A 19,267-nucleotide genomic window follows, 5' to 3' on the forward strand; every position below is an offset into this window, starting at 1 on the left:
TAGTGACCCAGATCTTCTATTTTCAAAACATCACTTTGGAATCAAAACCTATATATGTTAAGATCTACACTGAGCTCATCTGGAATGAAAATCCTGGCTATTTGAAAGTGATGGTGACACGTCTGAAATAAACTTCAGCTTTTAAATATGAGTAAGCCATAAGTAAAATCATATTCTGAAATTGAGTCTACATTTAAAAGGTCCAAATCAAAGTAGAAAATATTTTTCCTTGTCTAGATTTTAATATAAAGCCACTTCAGTATGAGTGTAAGTTTATGATACCTAAACAAATTGCAAATACATTGTTTTAAGTTTTTAAGCTTCACAAAATAAAGGTTTGTTTAAAACATAAATACTTCAAGATATATTTGAAATAATTTAGATTTTAAAATAATTTTGATGAGCTGCAGCGCTTTGGAGTAGGAGGCTGGTGATTTCATCTTCAATGCATTTATGCTCCTGGTCAATTTTTTACATTACCTTATTTGGATATGAATCTAAGACAAATAAGTAATAAAAGTGCATTAGCCACATAATTAGCCTGTATTTCAGAGACACTCAGGAAGAAATCTATTAATATAGACTAAAGATGATTAATTTCTACAAGTATTGTCATCCTAAAGGAGGTAATCAGGAAGTGCTTTCAGACTAAGACAATTTAGAGGCTACCTTGGGCTAAAGATATCAGTAGCTTTTAAGCAATAGAAAACCAGTGAAAGATCTACTTTTCTCTTAAAGATCTCTTCCTGTCTAAAGAGAATTGAAAGACCTCTGTGGGTATAGTTATAGGTGATAAAATACAATGTTTCAATCTATTAAAAAATCTCAAATACTTTGATTTTTAGGGAGAAATTTTGCAGCCTGTGAGTTTTTCTTGCTGTGAAATATAATTGGACAAATTTAACATGTCCTTTCTTGCCAGTCCTCTCACACCTGGCAGCATCAGGTCCCAGCTTCCCAATATTGCCTCTCAGTTATCCTGCTGCCAGAGAAATTTCTTGCCATCTCTCAGCACAGACTTACAAGCAGTCTTATTCCTTTGGGATGCCAGGTTGTGCTTCCCTGATTCACTGTAAGGCTGTGGGACTAAATGTTGCTAAGGTGGTAATGGAAAACAGAATATAATAAAGAAAGGGGTGATATTAGGGACAAGCAGCTTAACTATGGGGAATGGAAGCAAAAGGTGGGGCCCACAAGATAATGGAAAAGATAAACTAGGAATGAGATATAGTTTTAGCACAGATGACACAAGGAATACGATTAACTTTTGTGCCCCATACAGTTTTTTAGTCACCGAATTAATTCGTAAATTTTAGATGCTTATATGTCTAAATTCCCTATGCTGTCTATGACAAGAGGCCTTCTGAGCCTCCGCAGAGGCTCATTTGCACAAGTCAGTTGCTCCCCCCAGTGGTCTTGGCTGATACTTTTGCTGTTCCAGAGAACTAAAAGGCATTTATTTTAGGGAAACAGTTCTACAGGCAGCTAAAAAGTCTTAAGACTGGAACTACATGCTTATAAAGTTATTAAATAATTCTAATTATTTTCCCCTAAAGTCAAGTAAATACATAAATACTTGCTGAAAGTGGATTTTGGTTACACTCTAGAGACTACAAAGGGAGGACTACAGAGTCCTCACAAAGAGTAATGCAGAAGTGCCAATAAAGTGAGAAACATGGACTTTCAATGTTGCATTAGGGTGAGGAAAGCCTGCTAAGGCAGGTATTCTGGGAACCAAATACATACTCCCGCACTGCGTTCCACAAGATTACTGTTTCTTCACAGGAAGGGTGTTAAGCATTGGAATGGGCTGCCCTGGGAGGTGATGGAGTCACTGTCCCTGGAGGTGTTTAAGAAAAGACTGGAACGTGGCACTTAGTGCCATGGTCTTGTTGATATGGTGGTGTTTGGTCATAGGTTGGACTTGATGATCTCAGAGGTCTTTTCCAACCTAATTGATTCCGTGATTCTGTGATTCTATGTAATGCAATCAGATTAACTCCTAAGGGCAATGCAACAACTCCGACAAGAACATCCATATGTATAAGTATCTGAAGGGAGGGTGTCAAGAGGATGGAGCCAGGTTCTTTTCAGTGGTGCCAACCAATAGGACAAGAAGCAACGGGCAGAAACTGATGCACAGGAAGTTCCACCTGAATATGAAGAACTTCTTTACTGTGCAAATGACCATTCACTGTAACAGATTGCCCAGAGAGGTTGTGCAGTCTCCCTCACTGAAGACATTCAAGCACCTTTTGGATGCAGTCTGGTGTGATGTGCTCTGGGATGACCCTGCTTGACCACGGAAGTTGGACTAGATGACCCTCTGTGGTCCCTTCCAACCTGATCAATTCAATTTACTGCACTGATTCAGTCACACAGTTCCTGACAGCTGACCAAAAGTGGTGGTTAGCACGCACGGCTCCATTAAGATAATTCTCCTGCATTATCACATCTCTATAGTTGCACTAACCCTAGTTATGAGAGCAAGAAGCTGAAAGTGAAGCTGAAACCGACTTCTCCATTTTCGACCCATTGGATGATGCCTTTTACCAGCACCTCTCCCCATGGCAACGGGAGGACGAGGGGTGGGAGAGGGCCCTCCTGGAGTGCTGGGGGGAGGCTGCGGGCCCAGGCCTTGCCCGGACAATGGGGCACAAGACGGCTGGATTTAACTTTGCCCTATGTGTAATACAGGAGATCCCTGCCCAGAGCCCTGCCCTGCTCAGCAGCGCCTGCGCGGCCAGCGCACAAAACATTTGAGGAGTGACTGAGGTAGCTGGGGTTGTTCAGCCTGGAGAAAAGGAGACTCCTGGGGGACCTCATGCTCTCTACAACTCCCTGGAAGGAGGCTGTAGTGGGGTGGAGGTCGATCTCTTCTGCCGTTCCTGCAGTGAGAGAACAAGAGGAAATGGCCTGAAACTGAGACAGAGAAAATTCAGATAAGTTATCAGAAAAAAATTTTCACTGTTAGTGTGCTGAGGCATTGGAATGGGCTGCCTAGGGAGGTGTTGGAGTCACCATCCCTGGACGTGTTTAAGAGGCGTCTGGATCTGGCGCAGGGTGCTGCGGTTTAGAGGCTCAGGGGTTACAGCAGTAGTGCTGGGTGGGTGGTAGTACCGCATAACCCCCCCAGTCTCTCCCAGTCTCTATGATCCCACGATTCCCTAATCCCGCGCTTTAAGGAAGGGCGCGGCCCGTGCGCGTCACCAGCCGCGCGCCTGCCGGTCCTCGCCGCTGCCGAGTGCGCAGGCGCGGTGCCCGGTCACGTGTGCGGCGGTGCCGGTGGTGCGGGCGCCATGGCGGTGAACTACAGCGCCAAGGAGGAGGCGGACGGGCACCCCTCGGGCGGCGTTGGCGTCCCAGGCGGCGGTGCCGTGGGCAGCGCCGGGGGGGGAGGGGCCGTGAAGACTCGCAAGCCCGACAACACGGCGTTCAAGCAGCAGCGGCTGCCGGCCTGGCAGCCCATCCTGACGGCGGGCACGGTGCTGCCGGCCTTCTTCATCATCGGCCTCATCTTCATCCCCATAGGCATCGGCATCTTCGTCACCTCCAACAACATCCGCGAGTACGAGGTGCGTGCGGCGGGAGTGCCCGGGCGGGGGGCCGGGAGCCCTCGGTGCGGGGCCGGGCGGGCAGTGCTCAGGGGTCGCCTGCCCCAGGCCGTCTGCGCCTCCCGGGAAATCCGGCCCCGGGCGGGACCCAGGGGGGTTCTGTGCGGAGCCCACAGGGCGCCCGGGCGGTTCCGATCCGGGGTCACGTTCGTGGTTGTCAACATTAGTTGCCTTCAGCAGACACCGAGCTTACGGAGTCACCTTCGCATAGACGGTGCCCCTCCTGTCAGCCTTGCCAGTGCTCCCGAGTGAGCTTCCGGGGAAGTCACTGCCAGCATTTAATCAATACAGCCTAGCGAGTTTTTTTGTCATTAGTATGTCATCATTGGGGTAGCTTGTGGCCGTGGATTATATATCTTCAAATGTTCCAAAGTAATTGTATTCTCAGGATAAAGTTCTGTGTTGAGTGTATTGCTGTAATTCTTACCTGCACTGGTGATACAACGTTTCAGATGCTCTGTGGAAGACTAGGCTGTCTAGTGTAAACCTGGATAGAAGAGAGTGGCTTTTTCTAACTACACTTACAAAATCTGAGTTGTTTAGATATGATAATTAGGCTACTGCTGTGAAAAGTTGCTGAAGGTTAGCTGGAAGTGTAACTGTATATCACAGATTGATCCTTTTGATAACAGAATCACTTCGTGTTGTAAGGAAGAAACAACTTTCAGGGCTTAGGAACAGCCTTGAGAAGCAAATGGAAGGCTGCGATTAGTTCAGTGAGATAACACGACCAAGACTGATTGTAGAGAATAAGAATAAAGTGTGTAGTTGTTTGCTGGATTATTATGTTGGAGGGTATGAATTTTTGTGGATCAAATCATTGTAGTTAGAATCATGGAATCATAGAATCAAGTGGGTTGGAAAAGACCTCTGAGTTATTGGAGGTATGCTGCCACTTTCAAATAAGGACTGTTCAAGAGAGTGGCTTAATTAGTGGTAACAATGTGGCAGTGAAGCTCAGTTAACTAAAGAAATCTTGAGGTAGGCAACAAATGGTAGTTTCATATTTCTGTTAAAATGCAAATGTTCGAATAAAACTGGTTGAACTTTAATTTTCCTTTTATGTTAAGAACTAAAATTCCAGTCAAGGAGAAAAATATAAGAGGAAAAAAATAAATCTGAAGTGTATTTTACAGCATCTAAATTGGTATTTAAGCATAATTTTTGAAAAGAAGTTGCTTCTTGCGTCAAGTTTTGGGGGTATGATGAACATCTGAAAATTGACACAAGTGCTTAGAGAACATGGCCAAGTTGTCCTGGGCATGTAGACTTTTAAATTGTCATGTTATAGCCATATTTAAGGTAAATACAATCCCATGTTTTCAGCATGACACTCATTGGAGAGAAGTAAAAAAATATCCTCATTAATTTTTTGACAAGTGCATTTAACACAGTCATGTCTATAGTAAAGCAATAGTCTTAAATCATAATGATTGTAAGTAAATATAATTGGAAAAATATATCTTGTTTTTCATTATGACTGAATTTGCATTGATCTGTAGGGACAAGAAATACATCAGAGTTTTGTGAGTCCAAACATGTAAGTGACTTCTTGTGCCTATATTGCTGCTATATGCATATACAAAATTTTTATTGACTGTTGTTGCTTAGCAGTTCAGTCATGTACTCCTGGTAAGGTCCAGAAGAAGCCAAAAACTAGCCGTTCTCACCTAATGTTCAGCACAGAAATCATAGGAGAGTTGGGAGCATGACTGAGGCTCCCCTATGCGATCAAGTTGCACATATACAGCAGTAATAACCAGTTGTAGGGGAAACCAGTTGGCAGGTGCTGGCCTTCAATCCTCTCAAATTTCAAGTTCAAGACTGGAAGGGGTTTCATTTGTTTGTTTTGCTGTGTGGGTTCACTCTTCTGTCGTTCCCCTCATGTGAATTTCTCAAAAGTCCAATTGCTAGGCTTTCATGAGGACAGGAGGGACAGAGTCCTCTGCCTTCTGGGAGTGTGGTTAGTTAGAATGGGGACACTTGAGTTCTGTTCTCTGATCCTCATATGTGTTTTATCAAGTGCTTATCGAGTGAGATTATCAATCTAAAGGCAGCTGAATTTTGGAAGAAAAAGGTTTAAATCAAAAAAGGCTTTACAGTTACAACAACAAAACAAAGCATTTTACAGGCCAACATTTCAGCTCTGAACATGAGTGAGGGATGCAGTTTAAGTGCTATCACCTATATGCACAGCTGACATATGTCCCTTCTTAGAATGCTGGCTTTTGTTATAACCTCCAAATGTTATTCACAAATAGCTGTAAATTTAGCTGTAGGAGACAACACATTTAGAAGCTAAAAGCAGTGACTAAGCTTTTTAAAAAATGTAATCAGAGGAGGAAGCAGAGGTAGTTATTTACACCTACCTGCTAGGCAATAACATACTTCTTAAGTGTGTGTGCGCACATATGTATGTCTGTAAAACTGGAGTATTGGAATTGAATAGGATGTGTAATTTATAACCCTGATATACGTATTGAAGTTCAAGTCACTCTTTCCTGGAACAAGATATTGCAGGCATCACCATCTCTGTGAACTGTGCTGTTCTCAAACAGGTACAAGGACTGACCAGCAAAATGTACCTCTTCCATTGACTTCCTATGTAAATGCTCTTGAATTCAAATGTGGAAGATTTCCAACAGCTTAGGTGTACTAGAATTATAGCACAGTAACGTGTGATCAAAGCTGAGAAATATCCAAAACATTACCCATTTAGAAAAGAGATCTTTATGCTGTAACTGCTGCTGTGAAATGCATAATGGTAGTTAAAAAGCCGGATTTACTGGAGGCATGGCTACGAATGGAGAACTGGAAGTAAGCAGATTACTGTTGCGCACATCTTCAGCCTTGTGTGCAGTTCTGGTAGCCTCTTCTCAAAAATGATACACAACTTAATAAAACCTACAGAGAGAAACAGCAAAGAGGACCAGAGTTATGGTATGCCTTTTATACAAGAAGTGGTTAAGCAGAGCAAGATAAATATGTGATAGCATATGAAGTCTACAAAATCACAAATGGTTTGGAGAATATGTGTATGCGGTAGTTACATTATTTCTATACTGCAAATCTGTAAATCCCCTGACAAAGACATTAACAGCCTGAAAAGCCATTGGTGTAGGATAACTTGCATAAACCCAATGTCATTAAATCAGAGGTTGTTGGGAAGGGCTCATGGTGTGGAGTTGTCATACTTAGCTGCTGGCTGATCCCATAGGGCAGAAGGTGGGGTCAGGTGGGTTCCTGCTGTGGACTCCAAAGTCACTCCTTCAGTTGTCAAAGAGATTTTGTTATTTTGTCAAGAGGTGAAGATGGATACCTTTATCCCTTTAAATAAGCTCTCTGTTGAATGTAACCTGTAAATGTAGATGCAGAAAAAAATACTTGTGTTGGCAGTTACTGTATAGGAAAGCTCTTTTGGATGGCATGGAAGCTGGCAGCAGTCATCAGAAGCACGGTTCTGCTTCAATATACATCAATTTCATGCTCCACAGAATTTAGTCAATTATGTTTTTAGAAGTGAGATATTTAGGTCTTTTGCAACCTTGGAGTTTGGTCTTGATCTAAAACTTCTCCACACATTGGAGAACTGGCTCAAGATACAGGGATTTAATTTCTCTCTAAAGGAAATACTTGCATAATATTAATACTAGCTTACTTAAGCAGAACACACCCGCCCCCGAGTTAGCCTTGAACAAATGAGGTACATTGTTCATTGCCAGCAGTGGTCTGTACGTCTGCTGTAGCCAAACAGAGCTGTTGAGGGCTCTGCAGCAGTGCTATTTCTAGATCAGCATAAACTCAGAATCTTGTTCAGCTGAGGAACAAAGATTATGTGATCTCTCTCTCTCTCTGCCAGCTATCTCGTTTCAGCTAGGCTCATTAGGGTGTAGTCTGGTCTGTCAGAAATCTGGCAGCAGAGCAGATTCCAATAAAAGTGCTGATGGAAGATAGATACTGAAGGAATCACAGGAAGAGAGACCTTGAGGAAGATCCAGAGGAAAATAGACTTCATGTGTTTCCTGAACCTTGAAACTGCATGGTTTTTTTTAGCTAACCTTAATATGGGTATTAGGACTCTTGGTAATGCCTTTCACTACAAACATAAATCAGGACAAACCATTTGCACCAGCCTTTCATAAAACTCTACAGGTGCTACTGCCATTAAACATTTTTCTGTCATAATTTGTTATATATTGCACCAGTGTGGGTCTTAAATTCTAAAATAGGAATTTCATACTAAGTATAAAAATATATTGTTTATGGGCAAATGGAAGCTTTCTCCTGCTACACTTGCTGGAGCTACACATGAGAGAGAGCTAATGTGGTCAAACCACTTGAGTTAGCTTGGACTGTAGGGTGAGCTCTTGGCTGCTGAGGGTATTTTACGAATACTGTCCACATAGCCTGACTGTACAGATTTCAAATAATGGCTTACTTTTTGGGCTACACTGTTAAAACCAGATAATATTGTATAAGCCAGATAAATACTGATCATATTTCTTGTCCATTTACTGGTTATTTTCCCATTCCTGCCAAAACAGTATTGATGTCTTAATCTTCCCTATTTTAGGATAATTTTGGGGCATTAAGTGATTTTTTTAATTTGTTTTTAACCTTCTGACTAACTAGGTGGCTAAAAACGGTCAACAAAGCAAGTTTTCTAACACAGATCTTTTCTTATTAAATACTTAGACTTTTAAAAGCTTAAGCTCTCTGGAAAGCTTGTAGAAGCTCAGATTTGTGTATCATATAGTGTGTGTGTTTGGAAACATTCATGTTGTCTGGAGTGTCTGCTGTTTGTGTTTTGGTGTGGGTTGTTTGTTTGGTTTTTTGTTTGGTTTGTGGTGTGGGGGGGTTGTTGTTTTTGTTTGGTTTTGCCCCAGCAGTAATCTCACCTCAGTGTTAAATTTATTTGAGTCTGAAATCAAGGATATAGTCAGAATCACAAAATTGTTTACAAAATCACAGAATGGTTAAGGTTGGAAGACACTTCTTGAGATTGTCAGATAGCCCTGACAAAAACCCCAGGCTTTTGGTGTTGAGGTGTAATATGATTTCAAAATAAATGCCACAAAAACTCTCTGGCTTATTAATAGTTTTTCTTTACTCTCCCATTGTAAATTAATGACTTTTTTTCTGTTACAGATTGACTATACAGGAACGGAGCCTTCTAGTCCCTGCAACAAATGCTTAAATGTGTCCTGGGACAGCACACCACCCTGTACTTGCACCATCAACTTCACACTGGAACATTCATTTGAGGTGTGCTGCCCTGTATGCAGAGTGAAATTAGAACAATTTATATTATCTATTTCCTGTTCAAAAGGAAAGTTTTATCACTTAAGTATTTTATTTTTTTTCCTATTTTAAAGGATTATTTCTAGTTCTCCTATGAACTTGGATCTGATTTTTGTGTCCCATTTTTCATTAGAAGGTGTGAGGTGTTTTTTAATGCCTCTGTTTATCTGGAAATGTAAAACATTAAATGGAATGCTTGTGTTTTGTATGTTCAGAGTTACCATATGTGTCATATAGCTGGAGAGTAGATGAGCTATTCCTGCATGATTTACAAAAACCCCGTTCAACAAGAATTGGAAATACCAGATAAGTGCTTTCTAACAAATTGGAGGCAAAGGAGGTTTATGGGTTCTACACTGGACAAGACCGGTGTTGGGATTAGTGCTGGTGAATATCATCCAGATAGTTTGTGGGACGTTTATACCATTTGATTTCAGACTGCCAGATTATGTTAGGATAGTACTCTCGTGTACTCATTGTGAAGAAAAGGTTGAGGTCCTACTTCATGAATGTTGCTGTAAACACAGAGTTTTAAGAACTTAAAACTGAAGGTTTGTGTGAATGAAAGCTCTTCTTTCCTTCTTGCTTTTTGTAGAGCAACGTATTCATGTATTACGGACTTTCCAACTTCTACCAAAACCACCGTCGTTACGTGAAATCTCGAGATGACAGCCAGCTAAATGGAGACAACAGTTCGTTACTTGTAGGTATTCATGCTTGCATATGCATAAGCAACTAACTTCTGACCGCTGCATAAATCACAACACAGTATTTAGTTTAATGATAATGAGGTACTAAAATTTTTGCATGACAGAAGGCAACCATAAGGAATTTGGTTTACTGAAAATAACTGTAAAATATTATAAAATTTCTTGTTGATCATTTTATTAAACAGACACCAGTGCAGTACTTGCAATCACTTCTCAAATTTGAATAGTTTTAAACTCTCTTGTTGTCTTCTTGTTATCTTGTTACCTGTCTGTACCCATTCTGTTTGAAGCTTTCATTTTCAACATAAAATAACATTCAGTTACCTAGCATTTGGTTGGGGTATTACAACTAAATATAATTTTTATGGACTCTGGTTCAATATGGAACATCAGCAATATTGGAAAATATCACTACGGTGTATTCTGTTCAAGGCACTATAATGTTTAGGGCTAGACCTCTCCTTTTCCCAATTTTTATGAGGAGTGGAAATAGTAGTTGAGTTGTTGCTCCAGCAAGAATGATTCTCTTCTTTTACCAGTAAACTTTAGGAAAGGGAGAGTTTCAAGAGACAATATTAGATGACTAACAGAGTTTTGTGAGGGGCTTTTTCTTCTTCCATTTTGGCATGCTGTTGGAGTTCTTGCAACTTCTTGTGTTTTATGTTATGCTTGGTTTCTTGGTATGGTCTTACTTTGCATATTCAAATAAAACCCTTTAATAAAAGAGTACTTCATGTTGGACAGCTGTTTTTATTAAAATATAAAAGTCCTAATAGCTTCCAAGAAAAGCCTTGTTTTTACTATGATCATGATGGCATTCTGACTTTATTCATGTTTTTCTTAGATTTTATTCCTGTTTGCAAGAGAAAAATCAATCATGCTAACTAGCATTGAATGCTGAAATATGTGTAAATAACCTGACTTGTGAAAAGATTATTTTGTGGTACGTTTAAGATGTGCACATTAGAGGTACTGTAGTAGAAACCAGGTTAGTTGGATAAACCAGCGCAGACTCATCTGCCTTTTTTCTTTCTATCAGAATCCAAGTAAGGAATGTGAGCCTTACCGCACAAATGAGGACAAACCCATTGCTCCTTGTGGAGCTATTGCCAACAGTATGTTTAATGGTATGGTAACTCTGTTAAGTTATCATATAGATGGTTCTCTGATCTAGTGTATGTTTTGTGTTGTGTTGCAAATTATTCTGAGTAAAGACATCGGGGTTTCTTTTGTTTTGAATTAACACATTTTCAGTGTTCAGAATAAAATAAATATCTTTTACTGCTGTTGCTTTTTTCAAAATTGCTATGAGAATTAATTGTATCTCATAGCACACAAGGAATGGAAATAGCTGTTGTGAGAAGCTGCTACTGCTATGGAGTAGAAACATAGATATCATATATGGATAATATGCTGCTATCTGATACACACTGATTCTTATAGAACAGTTTGTGATTGTGGCAGGCAAGTAGTAAATGCCTTGTCCAGGTTTTTTGGTTTTGTTTTCTCCTCAGGTAATTGTTTCACTGCCTGTCAAGATCACCTGTCTAATGAAAGTTTCTTCAGCCGGTTTTCTGATTTGATTTTGTCTTTAGATACATTGGAGTTATACCGCATTGATAATGACACGAGGACTCCAATTACTTTGATTAAAAAAGGCATTGCGTGGTGGACAGATAAAAATGTAAAGTTCAGGAATCCTACGGGAGATGGAAACAATTTAACTGCACTTTTCCAAGGTAACAAAAAAAAAAAAAAAGTTAAATTTTAAGAATAACAAAACGCTTCAAAGCACATTTTGATTCGAGTGAGTATTGCCTCACTGACATTTTACTGAATGTGCTAATTAAATGTGGTTCTCTGAAGAAATCCAAACTAAGGACTACTCTGCTATTTAGAAAAGTTGTCTTTAAGTAACAAAAACTGCAAGTTTCAGTTTCCTGTGAAAGTGTTTGGTTTTAATCTTTACTCTAATCATTAATTATTTTTTTAAAATTTCTGAATACCTTGAATACTTAAAAAACTGTAATATGTGCACTGCTGGGGTTTAACTAACCCAGTTGGCAACTAAGCATCAAACTAACTAAAAAAATAATCAAACAACCCCCAGAAAACACAAGAAAGAGAGAGGGAGATAAAACCCAAGAAGAACAAGTAATGCAAAAGAAAAGAATTGCTTACCACCATCTGAGTTCCCGAGCAAAGGCAGCCCCTGTACCCACCCATTTGTATTGCTGAGCCTGATGCCACATGGTATGGAATATCCCTTTGGTCAGTTGGGGTCTGCTCTCTGGTCTGTGCCCCCTCCTGATCTCTCATGGGCCCCCAGCCTCCTTGCTGGTGGGGTGGGGTGAGAAGCAGAACAGGCCTTGATGCTGTGCAAATACTGCTCAGCAATAGTGGAAACATCCCGGTGTTATCAACACTTGTTCCCAGCACAAATCCAAAATATTCTTCCATACCAGCTACTGTGAAGAAATTTAACTTTATTACAGTCAAGACCAGTACAACTGCTATAATGCTTGGATTTAACTTGTAAAGAAATCCTGCAGTTGTTAAATGAAACTCTTCATATGGAGTATTCGTTTAAATGTTTCTACTGCTAAACTGTGCTAAGTTTTCTAAAAAACTGATTCTTTTTTTGTGATTAGAAGGACTGATGTCTCTCATTTGTTAGGTTATATACAGTTTGGCAAATAAAAGTTTCCTTTGGCTACAACGTCTGAAAATAGTCTTAGGGCTCTAAGAGCATGTGTGTTTATGCAAGGTATGCAGTAACTTCAGGTTTAACCTGATGTGGGTTTTTTGCTTAGTCACAGCCAAATTACATCTTGTCAGTGTGATGGCTACCCTTGGAAAAGCAGGTACCTTATCCTAATGCACCGTGAAATTGTATTTTCAATAACATCAGCAAAAGCATTTGTACATATTCTAAAGTACTGTACACAATTTTACTTGCTCGTGGTTCAGGAAAGGATGCTCAAACTCTACCATATGAGGAGAGAAGCTGTTGTCATAATGGAGAACTACCTCACAAAGCAGTGCTTTGAGACAAGACTTCCTAGCAGTGTGAATCTGTAGGGGAGGCAGAATTGTTTAAACAAATGGACAGTGCTGTCATTAATTAAGCTATTTATTTATAGAAATTACACTATTTAAACTGCAAAATAAAAAGTTTCTAAACAGCCCAGTGTGTTGCAATAGTAGTGTCAGCCTATCTCTAAATAGTGTTTAGAAGTTAATATTGTTTTTTGTAATAATAGAATGAATTTTGATGAGCAAGTGTGTTACTCACTCCTGTATTTGAAATACTTTGTTTTGTTTTTGTTTTTGTTTTAATCCTAGGCACAACAAAACCTGTGAACTGGCCCAAGCCAGTGTATATGCTGGACTCAGAGCCTGACAACAATGGCTTTATCAACGAGGACTTCATCGTGTGGATGCGTACTGCTGCTCTGCCAACGTTCCGCAAGCTGTATCGTCTCATTGAAAGGAAGAACAACTTACAGCCTACCTTACAGGCTGGAAACTACTCTTTGGATATTGCATACAGTATCCTTTGAAAAGCCTCTGAAAGCAGCTAAGGGCCTTATACACAGGCATATATTTGCAAGTTCAGTTTCTTATTACCATCTCTAAAAAAAAGATGGTATTGAGCTGTGGTTGAAAACTGGTATTGAGAGATGGGTAGAATGTTACCATCTTTTACTTCTGTTCTGGTTTTATGGAAGGTGTAGCTTTGTAGTGAGAAGGAAATCAGATTGCTTGGGTACTGTAAAGGAAATGACAGAAGCATAGAAAAAAAGGAAAAGCAGAGAGAGTTGGTAGCCTAGAAATTTGAGAACTGTAACTTCAGGGTGAAATGACATTATATAATGAAGGGCAGACTGACTTTGGAGGTTGGAAAAATGCCAGAGATGTGGATCAGGTGGAGGTCTGTCACTCTGTTTTGGACAAACTAAAGACTAGGTAGAAGTGCAGGAGACTAGAGGAGGAGGGTTGTCATAGTTACCAAATTCTTCAAATTCAAAAGCACTTAATGATCATTTTTATATAACTACTGCAGTATTTTCCTTTGCTGTAAAACTATGGGGACTGCATATAAAACTGAATGAACATAAAGAAAAATTTTGTACTAAAATATATTCAAGAATCAAGGTTTACATTTTCCTCACTTTATTGAAGCTGCTTTCAAAAGCCCACAAAGTCCTACATTTATTCTTCCCTTAAAAAGGAGTTAACATCTTCTAGTGTGGCAGTTTTCTTGAAGTAGCTGACAGCATTGTTTAGTCTTAGTCTAAAATGAACAGCTAAATGTTTCATATTTGCAGTTCCAGTATTCAAAGGCAGCAGTTTGTATTTGGAACATGAATGAAATGACCCTAAATTTTCATGTGCCTGACCACATCAAGCTAGGTTTGGAAACTTGCTTCTTGTTTTCCTAAATGTTTTTCAGATTATCCTGTACACAGTTTTGACGGACGAAAAAGGATGATCCTAAGCACCATCTCATGGATGGGAGGCAAAAATCCCTTTCTGGGAATTGCTTACATCACTGTTGGGTCCATATGCTTCTTCTTAGGAGTGGTATTGCTGATCATTCATCACAAATATGGCAATCGAAACACTAGTGCAGACATTCCCAATTAATCTTGCATTCTGAAAATAAATGTACTGCATGTGCATCAAGGCCAGTCCAGAATGGATCCAATTTCTGAAAGAGAAATCTCTGCCTCTGTCACTTCTCAGACCGGGTACATAATTTTTATCTAAAGCTCCCCTTTCCCATACTGTGGATTAACTCTTGAAAATGACGGGTATACAATTAGCTCTATTGATTGTATCTCTGCCTGTGTCAGAAACAGTTTTTGTGATGTTTGCCTCTAACTGGGCAGGCCACATGATGCATATAGCTCCTGTTCCCTTGCTGCTTGTTCACATGCTGTGTAATGTTGTTATGATTCAGTACATTTAGATTGTATGGAGAAAGACTGTTAAAAGATACTGTATATTGTTAACTTTCCAGAATTCAGGTGTCAGTGCTGTTGAAAGGAAAAGTCAAGTCTTTAAATGTTTTTTTCAATTTACTGTCTTGTGTGCATGGGCTCTTACATTTCTTGCTGAGATTTTAATATATTTATACAAGTTGTTAAATATTTTTCCTGTGTCCTACCCACTTTAAGTGCTGTGTAAAATTCAGCACTCTGGATTCTTTGTATATTTACTATATATGTGCCTGGCCAGTAAACAAGCATCCTATGAAGATACCAGAAAACCTATTTGTTAATTATCTGCGCGAGTCTCTTAAAAAGATTGTTCTAAATTGGGACGTTTGTTGCAGGTATAATCTGCTTTTTCTAATTTTCTTTTCTTTAAGTCATATCCCATAATAGTTTACTTTTTGTGCTTGCTGGTTTTGCTTTTTATGAGCAGCTCCAAGCATTAATCAAGAAGAACCTAAAAGGTTTTTTTCTGTTCACAAATTTGGGTGAATTCCTTTTACTGGAGGAGTTTCCTAATTTTCTTAAGGCATATGTATTCTGAGCAGGCTTTGTTGCAAGGGAATTGTATACTTTTTCCTTATTTGGAGTGAACACCACATTAATTTTTTGCGGTGTTAAGGAAGTAAACTATAGAAATTCAAAAGTTGAGACGGCGGTGACCTGTTTTATCTGAAATGCAGGTTTAGCTTGCTGTGAAATGTAATTTAAATATTGCAGTAAGAAGCAATGTGCAGCTTAGTGTCTTAAATGAAATAACAGATGGATTCACCTTTAGGTTAATTAAAAGTTAACTGCAACCTGTAAAATATTAATTTTTGGTGACTTTTTTTTTTAGATGATGCACAGAAACTGTAATGTATATGGTGGAGATCACTTTATATGCAACTAGCTTGATAAAATATTGAGTATATTAAAAGAGACTAATAAATTCTGCAAACCATTTAATAAGAGATTTGGTGTTGTTTTTGAACATTTATTTTCATTTGGATGAAAAGACATCATTAAGTGTAAATGCAGTTTTAAGTGAGATGTATTTCTGGGATTGTGTATTTGTTACAAAAATTTATGGTCTAATATCCTAATCTATGGGCAGGTTTAAACAAAACTTAATAATTTACCACATAAATACATGACTGGTTTTACTTAAATTACTTGTGTAGCCTAACAGTTTACATGTGTAAATCTGGATTAACTGTGGAATGGGGCAGCATTTCCAGTGTACTAGCTCACTGTAGCTCCATATAATAATTTGTTTGCACAGTACAGTCTGGCAGCACGGGGCTTTCAAATAGTCAGAAGCTTTTAAGGTCTTATTTACAGTGCTGTACCTCTCTTGCTGGAGTTACAGAATACAGGTAATGGAACAGGCAGAAGATTCGCAGAACATGTTAAGCTGGCTTCCATCTTTTGATTAAAGCTGCTAGTCCAAAATACAGTGAGTTATTAAAATATTTTGTGTTTGTCACTTGATGTGCAACTATATTCTGCTTCATTCATAATTCCTATTTTTTCCAAGTAAGAAACGCTGCTTATTGTGCTTAAAACTAAAATCAAAGTTTTTTTCTGTCTTCACCTTACAATATTTTTCAATGCCTTACATTTTTTTACTGACTACAGCTGTCAGTGCATCTTTGATCTTATCAATTAAATGCACCAGGGTGAGAATTGCTGTCTGGTTTTTGTTGCAATTAAGTGGGTTCTCTGAGAGCCTGTAGCAGCAAATACATGGGACAGTGTGCCCACAGAGCTTAAAATGCTTAATGTAATTCAAATTTGTAAATTCTTCCTTCAGTCATGGCCATTTGTCTTGGTGTAATGTTGATAACTATGGAGATCCTTGGAATTTGTGTTTCTTACAAGTTGCACGAATGTCACATGTTCAAAGGTGAAACCACAGCATCTATGTCTGATGCTTCTCAGGGCAGTGTCACTGTCCTAATGTTCAGTGTCATGTGTCGAATCTGGATTTGACCACCAGTGACCTGGTTCTTCACTGGCGTCCTTCACAAGTATTCACTACCAAGCTTCAGAAGTACCAAGAGCAATACCTCTGCTTTCAGAGTGCCCACACTGAGTGCTTTCTGAGCCTTACCCAGCTGAGGCAGTGCCCACAGTGTGAGAGATGATAAACTTTCTGGAGGCTGCTGCTGTTATGAGCATCTTGCTTATAAAATGAGCCTTTCCTGGAGACAGTATTTTGGGGAAGTAGGATTTGTCCTCAATGTACGCAACAACTCTCCAGACCAATTCCCTTGTGTGAGAGCGGTTTCTTCTGTTTTCTTGTAAAAATCTACATCCCTGTAACAAAGCAGATTGTCACCTCAAGATGTTTCTTTAACTGCATCAAACTATTTGGGGAGCTGACAGCTGTGTTTTGCTCAGTCAGAGGGAAGAGTTTATAACTGAATTGTGAAGGATCCTTCACAGCCTTTGCCTCTCTTCAGTACACTGGTACTGAAACTAGGTTCAGTACCTAGTTCCAAGTTCAGTACTAGGTTCCCAGCAGCATGGTTTTTCTTTAATTATGAATATTAAACCATGAAGGATGTAAGTCTTGTCTTTTTTTAATAGGTCTCTGAGGGAGGAAAGGTCATGACAGTCAGGTCAAATAACATCTGCAAACACATTATCTGCTTGAATCCATCAAATAGAGCAATGAACTAGGCTGGTTGGATTGGATTCACAAGAAGTGTTATTGACTGCATCCTTCTCTCAGATGCCTTACTTGCAGTGGGAAAAAGAGCTTGACTTGAAGTGAGTGCCTGGTGGAAAAATGTGACTTGTGTCTAAAGCAGAATGTACTTACTGTTAACCGTTACTTAAAAGGAGAAGTTACTGGAATGCAACTGCTGAAGACAAAGAACAGTGCATAACCACAGAGTAATCTGATCTTCAAAGTTCCTGTGACAAGACTATGCTTTCTGATCTTGCCAGAAAACATGATCTATCCTTGGTACTACATCAGTTTGTTTTGGTAACAGTTCAATAGCAAACCCAACATAAAAAACCTCAAACACCCTCAAATGTTCCACATACTGAATACTTGTCTGTATTGAACAACCTGCCAAAAATTCTCTTTTTCAAAGTAGAAGAAAAAACTGAAAGTCTAAGACAATTTTATTCTTCCTTCTTAGCAGTGTGGCTGGTTTATGGAAAAGACTGCTTCTGACAGTGTGAAAATGGACTCTGAGGTAGAAAGCAAGCCCAATTGTAAGAAGTTCTTTTATTGTAGTAGTAGTAAATTTTCCTCAGATCAGAAGAAGTATTTCAATGTAAAAATACCCTGTGTTCTAGCTCACAGAATTTGTTCTGGTCACCATATTTCTTTCTGTGCCTAAATGTGAAGTCTAATTTTACTTCACAGTTTTAATTAAGGCTAAAGTCCATTATGAAATAGCCTGATAAGAATTAGCAGGTCCTTACATGACCTGAGTCTCAAATAAGAAACATCCTCACCCTGTGTTTAATAAATAAATAAAGTAATACTGTCCATTTGCATTATGCCAACTGCTGCTACAAACTCTGAAGTTGGAGGATTATCTTTCTCAGTTCCTCTCGGGGATGAAATAAAGAGGAATAAAAGCATAAGTCAATCACTATGGAAGCTCAAGAGGTTTTTTAAAAAATAAATAAATTCAAAGAAAATAGGTGGAGCTGTATCTCTGGACCTTGATTTCAGATAAAGATCACATAAAATAAACAATTTGAGCAAACGGAATACCAGAGTTAGGTGCAAGTTTAATTGAATTTTTACCTAAGGATTGTGCCTAAATTTTGCAAAATAAAATGGTGAGATGATTTAAGTAGTGTTAGAGGGCCGGGAAGGGAATTAATGACCTCATTACTTCTGTTATGAAAATGAGGAAGACTGGACTGTGATAGTCTTGGAAGAAAGGAAAATGTGATTGCCTCAAGGCTTGCCTGCTGAGGCCTGGCATTACCTGGTTGAAGTTAGTGTATGCTTTACAACAGATGCTTGTAAACTTCAGAACAAATCTTTGTTCTTTCTGTCAGCAAGTTCTTTTAATGCAGTTTCAGTGTACTGTACAACTCAAAGTAACTTGGCTGTAAAATGGCTGTATTAAGGTAGAATACAGCGTGTTTTCTCTCTTGGTACACAATGTAGCTTTTAAGTGGGTTAGTCAATTACTTGGTTTGCAGGAAAAAAACCCTCAGTTTAGCAGGGTTTACATACCCTTCTATCATTGGTTTAAGGGGTAAATCATTTTTTTTTATGATGAATGCTTTTTAACAGCTAGATTAACAGCCCTGTTTTCTTTCCGGTTTAAGCAAAACTGTTTAACAATGAGTTTTCATAAGCAATTTTGTTATTCTTCAGTGCAATACATTCAGTTAGGAAAAAGCAGTCTGAGTTTGTTTCTAGTGAAATATCCTCACCCTGAGGCAGCAAGTTGCCATTTCACTTTTCCTCACGTTTTCATTTCTTCATAGTCAATACTGAAGACACCAGCTGTGCTTGCTGTGACCAGTCATCATGTAGCTTTGATTGGTACGTAACCCACATGCCAAGCTTTTATATCGTCTTTCGGTTGTTTTGACAGTATCCCTGAGACTTAAGTTCAGACAAATCAGAAAATGGTCCACACAGCAGAAATTAAAGAATAATAATTTCTCTGTG

The 19,267-nt window shown here is 39.1% G+C and overlaps 1 protein-coding gene across 1 annotated transcript; it reads left to right on the top strand.

The window, feature by feature from the left end:
- The first annotated feature begins 3,253 nt into the window (after nucleotides 1–3,253).
- On the top strand, nucleotides 3,254–15,578 carry TMEM30A (transmembrane protein 30A). The gene is made up of 7 exons (XM_064650121.1): nucleotides 3,254–3,575; nucleotides 8,763–8,879; nucleotides 9,511–9,618; nucleotides 10,665–10,752; nucleotides 11,221–11,364; nucleotides 12,971–13,177; nucleotides 14,082–15,578. The coding sequence occupies exons 1-7, from the start codon at nucleotides 3,300–3,302 to the stop codon at nucleotides 14,273–14,275; spliced, it is 1,134 nt and encodes a 377-aa protein (XP_064506191.1). The 5' UTR covers nucleotides 3,254–3,299; the 3' UTR covers nucleotides 14,276–15,578.
- Nucleotides 15,579–19,267: the final 3,689 nt, after the last annotated feature.

The sequence above is a fragment of the Pseudopipra pipra genome, chromosome 3 (genome assembly GCF_036250125.1).
Source record: "Pseudopipra pipra isolate bDixPip1 chromosome 3, bDixPip1.hap1, whole genome shotgun sequence".
Lineage (NCBI taxonomy): Eukaryota > Metazoa > Chordata > Aves > Passeriformes > Pipridae > Pseudopipra > Pseudopipra pipra.